This window comes from Micropterus salmoides, unplaced genomic scaffold, assembly GCF_014851395.1.
Source record: "Micropterus salmoides isolate LMB-PRFRI ecotype aquatic unplaced genomic scaffold, ASM1485139v1 Ms_hic_scaffold_6, whole genome shotgun sequence".
Classification (NCBI taxonomy): Eukaryota; Metazoa; Chordata; class Actinopteri; order Centrarchiformes; family Centrarchidae; genus Micropterus; species Micropterus salmoides.
Window position 1 is genome coordinate 14,661,527 of NW_024044348.1, and position 14,336 is coordinate 14,675,862.

Genomic DNA, 14,336 nt, shown 5'->3' on the forward strand with positions numbered 1-14,336 from the left:
ATATTGTCATGGCAGTATTGAACAATGTTATTGCACATTGCAGATTTTCCTCATATCGTGTAGACCTATTACACAGGGGCTTTTGACTTCACTTGAGTGCATGAATAGGCATTTTACATATTTTGTTGTTAAGCCCCACCCTCTTTTTATATTGTTGATTGTAATTGTTTGAGATATTTAGATTAGTGGCTCAAATGATCCTGTAGAGTGAGGGGTTTACACACAAAATCTTAATGTTACAGTCTGGATTGGAATCTCCCTGATTTTGAATTCTAAATATCAAGCAATCTTTGATATTTAAGACTTGAAATCCTTTAGTGTAAAACTAACAGCGGTAGCCGCAAAACCGCAATAGCCAATGAGAGCGAGCTGACCGGGAAGCGTCACCAACTGGGTGTTGCACACTTGTTTAGAACAGAACCAAATCAAAAATGTATAAGCAATGCTGATTCTATCTTCTCAGCCTTGACCTCCTCCTTTTTTTTTAGTTCAAAAGATAGCTCTCACAAGTGCAGCCAGCTCACAACAATAGTCCCCATCCATGTTTTATTTTTTTCTGAAGTCATGTTTGATCATGCATGTTTCTGAGATCACTAGTCCCTTGAGTCGCCAAGTGTATTGTATTAATGCCAAGTGTGTGGTCCTGCATCTTGTTCTTACAATTATAATATTATAAAATAGGTTAAATCTGTCGTTATGTCTGTGGTGTCCCCCTTTTTTAAAATCAGGTAAGATTTGAAAATCCCCTAGTGTGCACCAGGCATTAGTCTAATAATTCAATCTATTTTTTTCTTCTCTCCGTGTGTTATTGTTCCACAGGGAGTTGTCAGACAAATGGAAGGAGTGAGAAAAACACACACAACCTTAATCAGAGCAATGTCCTCCTACCCTTCACTAAATCAGTGGTGGGACCAAGCAGTCACACCGTGGCTGATGGTAGAGCTCGGCCTCTATGAAGCCAGTGAAGTTGTAACAACTTTTCTAGCACATCATAAACTAATACATCAGTCTTATAAATGCTACAAATGTACAGCACATTGTTTGCATGTGAACATATGACCTATCTATATTAATAGTTCAGTTTCACTAAATTTAGAGGTGACAATTGTGAATATGAAAACTGTGCCATTACATGCGCAGCCCCAAGATCAGTGTATGTGTTTGGCGTACCTAAATTGCATGTCAAAGTGACAGGGCTGCCTGACTTTGGCCGAATCCTTTGTTCTATAAAGCAGTACAAGACCTACAGCTCAGAGCTCTCGATTTCATTGCTGAGGAAAATTCACTGAGGACGTGGACCAGATATTAACGAGTGCAAGTTTGTCTTTATCAATACTGTCAGCAAGTGTCAGCATATTGCTGACATAAGAGAATCATTAGAATGTAAGACTGTAGGAAGCAGTGAGCACACAATGTGTCTGACTTTCAAATCAGTGACTAAATCAGCTGTAGTGCACAGGAGAGCTGCACAGAGCAGGCTTGCTAGCGTGTGGCAAGATCTAAATTAGTGTTTTAAAATGATTATTTTTTAAGACACTTATATTGTATTTCTTTTTGTATTTCTTTTTTTTAACAATTCCTTTTTTTTTTCTTTTCAACATTTTATACTACATCACTTTTTCCCCAAACTAATATGAACTAGTATAATATGAAGGGCACTAAACAAGACAACAAAATGAGACTGATATATGTAGCATGTCTACTTATGATCTAATACATTTATGAGAATGAATACAAAATTATGAATTTTAATATTCAGAGAATATTAATTCATAAAGCTCTCATTTCGCGGGGCACCACCGGAGATTTAATTCACCCAGAGTCTCTGGACCTCTGGGTAGCGTTTTAATAATTATAAAATTATTCACTAGTGATCAGTTAGTTAATAATCGCTCAATTATCTTCAGTCAGTCTCATATCGAAGGGGTAAATTCTCATGACAGGGACTTGGAGTTAAGCAATACACACACACAATTCCTGTGATTACGGTGAAATTTATTAACTAACTAAGGGTGAAATAAATGCGGTTAAATACACATCAAAGAAATAGGCAATGGCTAAACAAACATGGCAAACAAGAATGTGGAGTTCTATGTAAATGGGGTTCTCTTGTGGGGAGAATTTGATTCAAACGGGCAGCTAATGAACGCAAGCTATGAGTTTAAAAGTTAACTATTAGACATCACTGACCACAGAATGCAGGGTTTTGGTCTTACTGCTTGTTGTTTCTCCCAGCCGGGTTGCTGGTCGGCGGCCTCACGCTGGCGGAGTTCCGTGCGTTCTCGGTTAGGATAGCTTAAAGCCGTCGGCCCGTCGCTTTCTATGTCACTGAATTGCTCCGGAGGTCCGTCTTTTGTCGGCTTATTGAAGAAACTTGCAGTGGGGGGCCTTTTCAACCCTGGCTCGGGTTAGAAGTTTGGTCCTTTGTTACTGCTGGCGGGCCCACGTGGTTCGGTCGTCGGTGGGATCAGTGGAAGTTAGCTCGACGCATAAAGCTTAAAAAGAACTTGGTCGTTCTTGAATTAAAATGGTGTAACTTAACCGTCTGATAACCTTTTAATAAAACAAAACCAAAGAAAATAAAAAAAAAAAACAAGTAAGTTGCTGGAAACGAGGGAAAAAGCCGAGCTTGCGGCTCTTCGCGTGTGGCGCTTAAAACGAACAAAGAGCCTTCGCTGTGCCGGGTCAAACATCTTAGGGCGTTCCCTGGAGACAGGGCACGCTGGGCGCGTGCCGAAGTGCAGTTGAAGAGAACAAAACAAGAGAGCGAACAAGATGTGTGTTGCTGTTTTTGTTTGTTGAGGCGTGGTTCCCAGAGGGCAGTCCTTTGTTCCCCTGAGGGCTTGTTTCCGGTTTCCTGAGAAACTGTCTTTTCTTTAAACTTTTAATATGTCTATTCAAAAATCTATTTGCGCATATTGTAATCAAATATCTTCCCACAATCAAACCTTAATTGTCAAACGGGTATACCGTTCTTAGTTTTAAGCATTTGATAAAAGGAAAACAATTGTCAGTAGTTCAACCTTAAGGTTAGCATTTCCTAGGAATCACATCAGATGAGAGGAACTTAACTAGCTTTCTGGATATATTGGCTGTTACATGTTCTTACTTAGAGAATATAAGCAAGATACACGAATGGCATCAGATTATGATCAGGTAAATACAGAGTGACATTTATACATTAAACGGCATTTCAGAACGATGGCATGCAATACTTATTTTGTCCACTTGGGGGAGCTCTGGTTACATGAAGATAGCTTAACATTAATTCGAGCTGGAAAATTACTCGAGTAGTATAGGATGACATTTCTTTATCATATCCTTTCTAAAGAAAATGTCATAAAGTGTTGGGAACAAAGCATTGGTTACAACATAAAATGAGGCAATGTCAGGTGACCTTGCTGAAAATTAAAACACTACAAAATTAACTTACTTAGATTCTTTTCAACAACAACATGGTAACATATCTACTAACCTCAGAGGCAAACGCCACTACTAACTTAGCAAGGATTATTATTGAATTATACGTTTATAATGAAACATTGTTTTAGCTCAAGAAGGCAGGAGTTGTTCGTGTCCGCCTTCCGCATTCCTGGCTTATCACATTTGCACATCGGCTAAAGAGAGAAGGGATTGGTGTTTTATGGCTCAGCCATTCTGTAGGGAAAGGGATCAGAACGGGTGGTACTTTTGATGTCCGGAGGTGACCTATGGAGAGAGAGGGGCCGGACAGCCCCTTTGCTGTACTGCTAAGTGTCTCCAATGACACCTTTATGGCGAGAGGGGTTCACTAAGGCTCTTTGAATACACAGTCCTTAAGCGATGCATGTCTGAGTCTCTGCAGATCCTTACCAAACCCCAGGTGAGATCCCAGCTAGTTTTTGCATGTCAAAAAGCCAACTCCAGGGGAGGACCCCCCCCCCCACACACACACACACACACACACACCTTTTGGCATTATCTGACCTCACCTCCCTCTTGAGGTGAGAGGCTGGTTGATTCCACTACATAGACAACATGCAAATGATATCCAGCAATCGAATGTAATAAAACTACCACTGTGGTTGCATTGTGGAGTTCAGCGTTTAATGCCAGTGCGTCAGTAGTGGAAATGTACCTCTGCAAGTGAGTTCAGTGGCAAACAGCCCTTCCCATCTGGATGGTGGATGACAAAGACTTCAAATGTTATTGCAAACACGGAAGCGGTGTTGAAAAGAGAACACCCACGCACACACATTTGCATGACCACAGTCTAAACTTTGTATTGACAGTGTGTGAACATTCTCATATACCTGCTATCTGTTTTTCTTCCCTTCCACTGGAGGCTGTTTTCACTGCAAATCACTAGCCAGGTACATCATTCTGTCACAGGTGTCAGGGCTAGGTTTTCAGCTGTACCAACACAGGCCATGATTTACATGTCATATCAGTAACGCCTTAACCTTTCTACCATATAACTGAATTCTGTTGGTTCCTTCGCTTCTACAAAGCAAGGACTTGATATTTTGACTCAAGTATTCTATAATAAATACGGTCAAACACCATGTTGCTTTAGTGTTCTATTCCAGCTTGACAGTGGACTCTATGTCCCTGTATAGGGGACTCCATTGCTAGTTACTACCCTTTTGCATTTTGTCTACTACAATGCAATGGATAACTAAATCTCACTAGGTTGCATTTATCATTGTGCACACTTGCACAACCTGATGATTTTTGCAGTACTGGATTCGCTTGAAACTAGCCCCATCATATATTGGGCACTTGACTATATAGTGCCTATAGTACATATGTTATCGTAGGTGCTTGTTCAAGATTGTTAAGTGTTTATATAGTGGCCTGCCATTGTAAGTTCCAAATAGTTTAAATCCTTGTGCAAACCTTACCACTAAAAGAAACTGTACTTTATCTGAATTTGTTTCTTTACCTCTTCTCTGTCTGCTAACACCCCCTCATTCGTTTTCTTCTTGGGTTTTTCAGAGAATGATGAGACAGGTGTGATGGATAGTTTGCTGGAAGCTCTACAGTCAGGAGCTGCATTCAGAGACCGCAGGAAGCGAGCACCAAGACCCAGAGGTGAGTCTCATATCCTGCATTTATACCCAAACAAAGGTGCACACATAAAACTTGAAGTGAAGTGTCTGAAAACTGGGAATGACACAATTCTGGTCCTAACCTGTCAGCTGGGTACATGTTTTTCTTGTTTTGTTTTTAAAAGCTGAGTAAGTTGAATGAATCTGCTGGTTCTCATGCCTTGGATCCAAATTCTCTCATTCTCAGTCACTTGCAAAATACACCAGTTTGTTGTTTGCACACATGCTTGCTAGCAGCTCAATGCCAGAGAATCCTCAGCCTGACATAATTACTAGAACTATTTGATGATTGGATCTCAGTAAAAGGCAACTTAAACCAATTTTTTTCCCTCTAGCAGTCCAAAATCAAAAAACAGAACACAACTTTTTTTGATACATTGCCTATTCAACTTTAGGGGCAATTGCCAGATGTTTTCTTAAATAGTACTACTTGTTAATGAACTTCACAGCTCTTCTTCATCTTGTGAATGCCTCCTCGTGATCATGTTGATCCCTCTTAGTACTGTATGTGTTGGCATTATTTGTCCACTGCCCTCCTTACAGAAAACCAGCAGCTGACGATCAGCCCCAGCTCCTTCCGCCAGGTTCTCAGGCCTGTTAACCATGGTAAAGCAAAACATAAAAAACCCTCAAAGCTAAAGCCTCATGCATGCTCAGCTCTGTATTTTATCTGCTGCTGGAAACCAGTCTCAAACATTTCTTGCATGTAATGCGAATTCCTCTTGACAGTTCATATGTTCTGCCTTTTTGTGCGTCCAGTGACCTTTTCATTTGTCCCTTTCCCTCTTTGTGACCTTGTGTGTGTGCCTTCTGAAAGTGTGAAAGGCCAGTGCAAAACAGTTTGAGGCAGTGCGATGTGCAGACTGTGAGAGAAGCAGGGTTGAGATTCTTTGAAAGCAGTATGTAGGCTGTTCTGGCCGCTCAGTTTGTTAAGTTTCCTAAATTGTTCTGTAACTCCAGCACTTTGACTTTAACTCTATGCAGTTGGGATCATCAGCTTTCATATTTTTTTAATCTGTATGTAAAGGCAGCAGTCTATTCACATCAATATACCAGTCAAGTGTCCTAGAATATTGTGGCGAGAATAACATATTTTTTTTGTTTTGAACTTCTTCTCACTGCTGACCTATGTACTGTACCTTTTTGAAGAGTGCTGAGGCACCAATATCAAACACACAGAATAAATGTTGTGTTAGAAATTGGATCTAAGCCACTCGTAGTGTCAAGTGTTCAGTGTTATCATTTAGAAACTCAGTGTTAATATTTTAACGTAAAAAGGGCAATGGTATGACTTCCTGGGAGTGAAGATCAGATGGGGTATTAATTATACTAAATTAAATTGCCCTATATTATTCATAGTTGTGAACAGATATTGTGCGTTATTTTAGCTGTTGCTAAAATAAACAACAGCTTTCTTCTCTTGACAAAGGCTTTCTACAGTCATAACTGAAGCACTTAAAAAATTACGCCGTAACCCTATTACCTCTTATTACTTGTAATTGGAATCCTAGTGGGCTGGGTACAGACACACATGAATAAAATTATTCACGCTCAATCCACCCACATCATTGATGGCAATGATAAAGGGCCCTGCTCTGTTGTTCTGCTACGACTTATCTGAAATTAGATTGGAAAGGGACGAGGGGGAGGCAGATATACAGGGTGGGAGGAAAGAGACAGATAGAGGTGGCTGTAACATAAGAAATGGAGAGAAATGGTGTGAGGAAGAAAGATAGAGCCAGTTGGTAAGGGTGAAACTAAGGAATAATGTGGGAGAAAAAAATTGGACGCAGACTCATTTGTCTGTGTGTGTGTGAGAGAGAGTTGGTTAACATAAGAGTGAACAGGGCTATGTTGTATTAGCAGGGGATTAGACTAGAAGAGAAATTACAGTGAGTGCATAAAAGAGCTGCTGCTCTGTGTCCATGTTGTGAAAAGACCCCATAGTGTGTTGTACAGGTAAGAAGGTCCTAGAAGGTCGCTGGTCCAGTTGCCCCCTGCTGGCAGCTTCAGGCATAGCCTTGTTGACTAATAATAATCAAGGCTTTAGCCTGTCACTGTAGGCATCATACTCACTGCCAGCCTCCCAGAGCGAGCACAGCTAATTACTTTTCTCTGGCCAGCCCCAGCACCAACTCAGCCCTCTCAGTGCCCATTCATCTTAATTTTCCCCTCTCTGCCATCTGCCTCCTAAATAACACTCCTCCTCATTTCCCTACCATCCCATATCCCCGCTGTCTTCTTCTATACTCTCATCGCCTGGCAATGGCCCTCCCCAAACGTAATTGCCTGTTATTGGTATGGAGTCTTTCCACTTCTCCTGCCTCACCCCTTCATTCCCATTTCCCGTCTCCTTCTCTCCCATGGAGATCCAGGCCTTAATTGCCCTGGATTTAGTCACTGGAGTGAGTGAAACCCGCAGGATGCTCTCTGTTTAGTTGGGTGGTGATGAAGTTTAGTCTGCGGCACAAGCACTTAAACAGCTGCTTTCACTTTCACTCCACCCAACCACCTCCTTTTCCCACAGTTTTAAACACCCTTTAATAATTGATCTCAGGGGTGTTGCTACCGTCTAGTGGAGCAGCAAAGAGAATTAAAACGGAAACATCTGGGCCAGAAGATACTGTAATTAGTGGTGAAGGGGAGAGATTTGAATGGTCAGTCGGAACATGGCGCCATTAAGCTTTCGCACAGAGGGAGACTCAAGTGCACCAGTCTGTTGTCTGCAGAAACAAATCAGATGGCCAAAATATTGTGTTCCCCATTACAAGACTTTGATGACACGCTGGAGTACTAAGATAATGTCTTTGAAGCACTGTAGCTATTATCCAACTTCTCTAGCGCCTCATCAAAGTCTTGTGATGGGGAACACGCAATAGAAAATAGGTTTAAAAGATTCCTTGCAGGTCTACTCCTCTGTTGCACATCAAGGGGCCCACATTGTTCCCTTTCCTTCTTTTTTTCCCCCTACCCCTCTTACTTACTGCTCCCTCTTTTTGTACCCTTTTCTTTGAGTTAGGGTCCTGGCCTGGGCTCCCTGCATTTGTCTCAGCCTCCCCTGTCTCTCCTCTCCTCCCTATACCCCTAAATTGGCTCAGCACACTTTTACATGAGCCAGCAACTAAGGTGTTTAGCTCAGTCTCCCTCAGCACAAATACACACATACACATAAAAGTACACAGACAGACCTGCAGACTTCAGGGGATGAAGGTAAGCAGGCTTTGTGGTGGCTGTGGCCTGGGTTAGGATAAGGCTGCAGGGCTCCGGGGCTCCTCAGCACTCTGAATGGGATTGGGCTCTACAGAATGACGGATCGATGGTGGTTAGCCATAAAGGTGTAAGAGACTCAAATCTGCAAATTGAATCTCTAAAGCATCCGCAGCTTTCTAACTATGTCCTTTTGAAAACATCTGTCCAGGAACTTTCTGGTCATTTCAGTCTTCTTTGCAAGCCCTCATCATAGCCTCACTGCCTCCCAAGCTGGCGTGTGCATGTATGTTGAGCGGAATCACATAGCCACACTTTTATTTTTTTTAATTGACAGTTTGTGTTTGACAGAGCGCAGGAACCCCCAAAAGTGTAAGATAGCACAAGCCAGAGGTGCATTATGTGCATGCTATAATGCCCTTGTCAAGGAATGATCCACTATGGAGAGAGAGTGTGGGGAGGAACAGGATCTATTAAAAAGTAAATGTCTCTGTCTTTAGGAGCAATTAATTCTGATGTCTTAAGTGAAACCCGACTTAACAATTATCATCTGTGATATAACTCTGAACTAGAGCTTGAAATTGATATAAAGCTCACTTCACAAAGTTGGTGAACCCCTTCATCAAATGGAGTTATTTTTCCGTACTTGCACTTGAAAGCGTTATGGTTTTCACCCTAAAAGCAAGCCTCTAGTTATTGGAGATGCTATGTATTTGCAGAGTCAACTTTATGACCCTTTTTGCTGAATTTATGTTTCTGTATATAATGTCGGATCCTTGGTTCATGCAGGCCACTTTAAATGGCTTGGGTAGAGGTGAGAATGGCAGCAGGAGATGACTAATAGGCTTAATTTGAGACTCAACCCACGATGTCTCTCAAAGGTAGTGCTGCAGAAAATCATCCAACTATGTAGGAAGAAATCTCTGTATGTCTGTCCTTCGACTTCACACTGGGCGGGTGTATTGCTGAGGACCCAATGGAGTGCCGTGTCGAGTTTGAATGGTATGAGTGTTTCTTGAGAATGCCGCAAGCAGCCATACCGTGGTTACCGACAACAGCATGAGCAGCTCTTCCGGAGGCCAAACAATTGGCCTGCTCTGAACGGGCATGTGTTTCAAATGGCCACGCGCTCCAAAGGCGCACACCCTGCAACGTTGCAATAAGAGGGAGCCAATCAGTCGGCCCCTTGCAAACAGCCACAGTAGAATCAGTTGTTAGATGCTTGCCATTTTGGTTGGGCCTTGTGATATGTGGATCCCACTGCAGGCAATTGTGTGTGCTTTTTCATTCCTCTTTCATATTTGTCTCTTCATATCAATGTCAATTATGAGAGAACGCTTCCCATCCTTCCTCAAGTTCCTCAGTCTACTCTTTACTTTTTGTCTCTGCTTTATCTCTTCCCATGCCTTGCTGCTTTTCCCCCAGACATGACATAAGCAGAAAAAGAAGGGGTTAATAAATCATTTCAGCGGGCCCAAAAACAAAAACAGCAGCTCAGACGTTCTCCTTGCGAGATTTATTTGAATTGATGCTACATGTCACTGTTTCAAAAGTGTAACTGTAAAAGTTGCTGATTTATCTGCATTTGGTCATAATATATCACCCACACATCACATACTGCCCGTGCTTTTTTTCATTAAAGTGACAGATTATCGCCAAAGAGCTTCTGTTCTTGAACACCAAGTGTTCACTCCTCCCACTTTGTACACCCTCATCCATACATGCATAGAAATTGTCAGCTTAAACCCTGTGTTTTTAATGATGTGCAGGCAGAAGGTCAAAGGCCGCTCCTGGGTCAGGGCATTAGCTGTGTCTGAGAGTTAAACAGGTGTACTGCTCTCTGTATTCATGTCTGCAATCATCTGGCCACTTTGAGTCACAGTGTCTCTCTTACCGCCACACTTGATTGGTGGTTTAGATGTTCAGCTGTTCTTGTAGACAAAGGCATATCCAGGTGGGAAAGTGTACCTTGACCTGCCTTTGTCTGTCTGTCTGAAGTGCTGTGAGGTGCGTGCGTGCGTGCGTGCATGTTTGAGCCTGTTCACACATGCATTGAACAGATGGAGCAAGAGGGCACCTTAACAAAGTGACTAGTGTAATTAGGTCCAGCCTGTGCAGTGAGCGTTGTGGAATAGTAATTGAGGGATGTAGAGAGCAATGCAAGAAAGGTTTTTGTTTTTAATTTTTGCTCAGAGTGCTCTTCTCCTAGAATGCCCTGCTGCATGCTTACACAGTTACACTCACTCACACGAAAGCTGCCCAGTACAATACAGCCTGATCTGTCTCTAGGAGATGGTGATTAATTGTCCAAGATTTATTCTACTGGCCTGTAGATTGAACCAGTGACTTCCAGGCACCGGAAGCAGTATCCTAAATGGAATTTAATTGCAAAAACACCACATGCACTATGTGGAATACAGACAGTGACATGAAATATGTTTGTCTGAAAACCTTTGGTTATAGATTATTGTCCATGTGGCATCTCACTCAGTGTGACCATGATGCTCTATACTCATTGTGTGACATACACGAAAAATTTATTTTAATGGCTCCCACTACGGTGTTATTACCATAGAGCTCCTGCCTCCTGAAGATTCAGAGGCCTTTTTCAGTGAAACGTGTTGAATTTTGATGCACACACGCATCGAGTTGTGTTAAAACTAATAATGACTGTATTAGCCTATGCTAAGAGGGCAAGCTTAAAGCACCTCCAGCAAATATCCTTATTCACAAAACTGTAATCTCTTTAATCCATGCCCAGTCCAAAGAAGATGAGAAAGCAAAATAGTGTGCCATATGTTCACTTGACTGGTTACAGAGGTCAGGGTAATAGATGAGAGTAGAGTGGACACACACTCACCGAGCTCAACTGTGCCCACTCAGTCCTAAATAGAAAACAGACGATAACGAACACCTCTGGACTCTGCTCCATGTCGCTCTGCCGTACACCCCACGTTATTTAGCCAAGTCCTAAGCCGATCAGGCTCCTCAGATATCCCCTTTTAGCTGGATTATGAGGAAGCTGGGCTGCAATAAAGGCTGTGGATCGTGAAATAAGAAGTGGTGTTCAGCATGTCGATCGAAGGACCCTAATCAGCTCATTCACACCAGCTCAGGCCCCAAACAGTAGGTGAAGCTGCTAATGTAGGATTGCTATTCAGCCAGCTTCTGAGATCCTCCTGTGTTTTCTTTTCACATGCATACTGTCTTGATATGCACATTACATGTAGGGGACAAAGGGAGAAAAGACAATGGGCAAAATGTTTCAATATTTATCAGGGATTTAGTTTAGATAGACATTCAGTTTTTATTTGACTTTTGTATCAATAATGTGTCATTGTTTTCTCTCTCACTCTCTCCCACACTTCCTTTGTCTCTCCCTTTCTCCATTCCTTTCACTCATGAACCTGTTATGTGCATTGATTGAGACTATGCTCTTACATAGTACTCTAGTTAATAATGCAGTGAGAAATGAAGTCATTCTCACCATGCCTTTGTGCTAATTAAATTTTACAGCAGCCTTATCGCCAAGCCACACACATTCCTGATCCTCCCACATTTACCAATGCCAGCAGCCATATCACATAGCCGTCAGTAGGGAAAAAGCTAGGGAGATGATTATATGAACTTCTGTTGTTATGGGAGGAAAATGAGTACTATCTCCACTTATATCTATACCCCACACAAAAGGAGGTGCTTGAGTTCTGTCTCTTTTGTAATTCCTTTCGTAAAGGAACATAAGTACTATAGCAACATTTCCCCACACTCATCTAAAAATAATGCTTCCAACCTGTCACTATATGCGTTATTCATATGTTATGTATATCTTTTCAGTAGGCAGTCTGGCTTTGTGCTTCAGACTTCAACATTTGCGAGTGGTCACTCCATGGGCCTTGGCAGAAAGAAGCACATCCATGTTTACATGTGTTGCTATGGTTGCCGCTAAGCTGGCCAGACTTGGAGTTAAAGTAGAATTTAGGTAGAAGTGATGAAAGGGGATAATGTGTGGTTCAAAATTCTACTCACCTTCTTGCAATAACCTATCTGTAAAGAGCCCCGTATCCAGGTATCATTCTCTAGTGCATCATACTCTTACAGAAATATGAACAAACACCAAGGATCCTGTTGTTGATGATTACCAGGACCACTTTAGTCTGTGGCGATAAAGCGACCACATTCTTCCTGTCTCATCTCTCTGTGTCTCTCTCTGGCTGGTTATTTCTGCTGCCACTCAGCCTGCCACAATGTGTGTCTCCTCGCTGATCCACAAGCTCTAAGTGCAGCGACAGAAGTTTCCACGCTGACAGAGCGGGAAGGCCAGCCCTCAGGCAGCAGGGTCTGTTTGATGCTGGATTCTCCCTAGAGAGTGAGATTTAGGCTGTATACAGCCTCATCACTTCAGCACGTTCACGCACACACACATTCCCCCTGCAGACACAACAGCCTTGAGTTACAAGGCCATGTATGTGTCTCTGGCCTCTGCGTTAAAAGAGCTGCATTAGTCTGGCACTGGCTTTGATTAGCATCCTTTTTATGGTACAAATTAACGAACAAGCTCAAGTGGTCCTGTTAAGAAATACTTAAGTTTTACCTTAAATCTAGTTTTGTTAGTGAGGATATAGGATAAGTAGGCAAGAGAAAACTATGCCATCAGAGTGTTAAAAGGCTGGGTACATCAGTAACATTTTGCACACATGCATCTGTGTATGAATGGGTTCATTCACTGCCTCAGTAAGAGTGTTAATGTGTGGAGATGTAGCTTGTGCATGTGCATTGTCTGAGACAGTTTTTCAGTCAGGTGAAAAATTCCTAGAGCTGCTACCTGCTCTATAATAACCATACTTGACATTTCCCTCTCCTCCAGCCTGTGGAGACTAGCAGATGCTTTCCATTCCAGTTGAACCCATTAAGGCCTTTTCTTCTGTACTGCATCCACTGGCCTGTCCTTTGGCAGGGCCCCTCTGAATGTCAAAACTCACTGTTTAGCATCACAATAAAGCAGAAATGCGGCGGAGGAGTAAAGGAAAAGATATGGCTGCTGGCTGGCAAAGGGCATGGAGAAAAAGAATTTTAAAAAACTACCATAGCTCATTCACTGCTGTATAGCCAGGTTATTTTTGAGACAGCAAGTGACTGCACTTGAAATCTGCATTAATGGTCAGTGTGTTGACCATTCTTAAACAACCGAAGGATTCAAAATCCTACCAAAAAAAGTAAAAAAAAACAAACCTGAAATCACAGGCTGATACTTGTGTAACTTTCATCACAGAAACTCATAATGGAACTCAGTAGTGTGTTTGGCCCCCACGATCTTTAATGCACTCCCAACAACGTCTGGGCATGCTCCTGATGAGACGGCGGATGGTTGCCTGGTGAATCTCCTCCCAGACCAGATCTTTGCGGTGGCGGATGCACCAATACATAACGTCCCTGAGGTTCTCAATTGGATTCATGTCTGGGGAATATATAATAATGCTTTCATCATCCAGTAACTGCCTACACACTCTGGCCACATAAGGCATTGTCCTGCACAAGGAGGAACCCACGGCCAACAGTACCAGCGAAAGGTCTGACAATAGCTCTAAGGATTTCATCCCGGTACCTCACACAGTCAGGGTACTGTTGGCTAATACATGGAGGTCTGTGCAGCACTCCAGGGATATGCTTCCATAGTCAAACCATTCATGCTGGATGAAGTTGCACCACGGCGTCTCCAGACTCTTTCACGTCTGTCGCATGTGCTCAATGTGAACCTACTCATCTGTGAAGAAAACGGGGCGCCAATGGCAGACCTGCCAATTGTGGTGTTTAATGGCAAATTACAATTTAGCTGGATGAAGCTGGGCTGTGAGCACAGATCCCACTAGAGGATGTCAGGCCCTCATGCCACCAGCATGGAGTCTGTTTCTGACAGTTTGGTCAGAAACATGCACAACAGTTACCTGCTGGAGGTAATTATTTAGGCTGCTTCAGGTTCCTCTCTAAGTGATTATTTTGATTCCAAGACTTTTGCGTTTAAAGCTTCAAGTTTCACAGAAC

General features: G+C 42.5%; 1 protein-coding gene across 4 annotated transcripts in view; it reads left to right on the top strand.

Moving 5' to 3' along the window:
- Positions 1 to 14,336, top strand: part of LOC119889958 (protein diaphanous homolog 3-like) — a 183,561-nt gene that overhangs the window by 121,604 nt on the left and 47,621 nt on the right. For 3 of the 4 annotated variants that reach the window (XM_038700906.1, XM_038700907.1, XM_038700905.1), the window contains 2 exons: positions 4,978 to 5,073; positions 5,634 to 5,696. In XM_038700906.1, coding sequence (XP_038556834.1) covers positions 4,978 to 5,073; positions 5,634 to 5,696 — 159 coding nt within the window. The remainder of the gene's footprint in view (positions 1 to 4,977; positions 5,074 to 5,633; positions 5,697 to 14,336) is intronic. The other variant, XM_038700908.1, reaches the window with a different exon arrangement.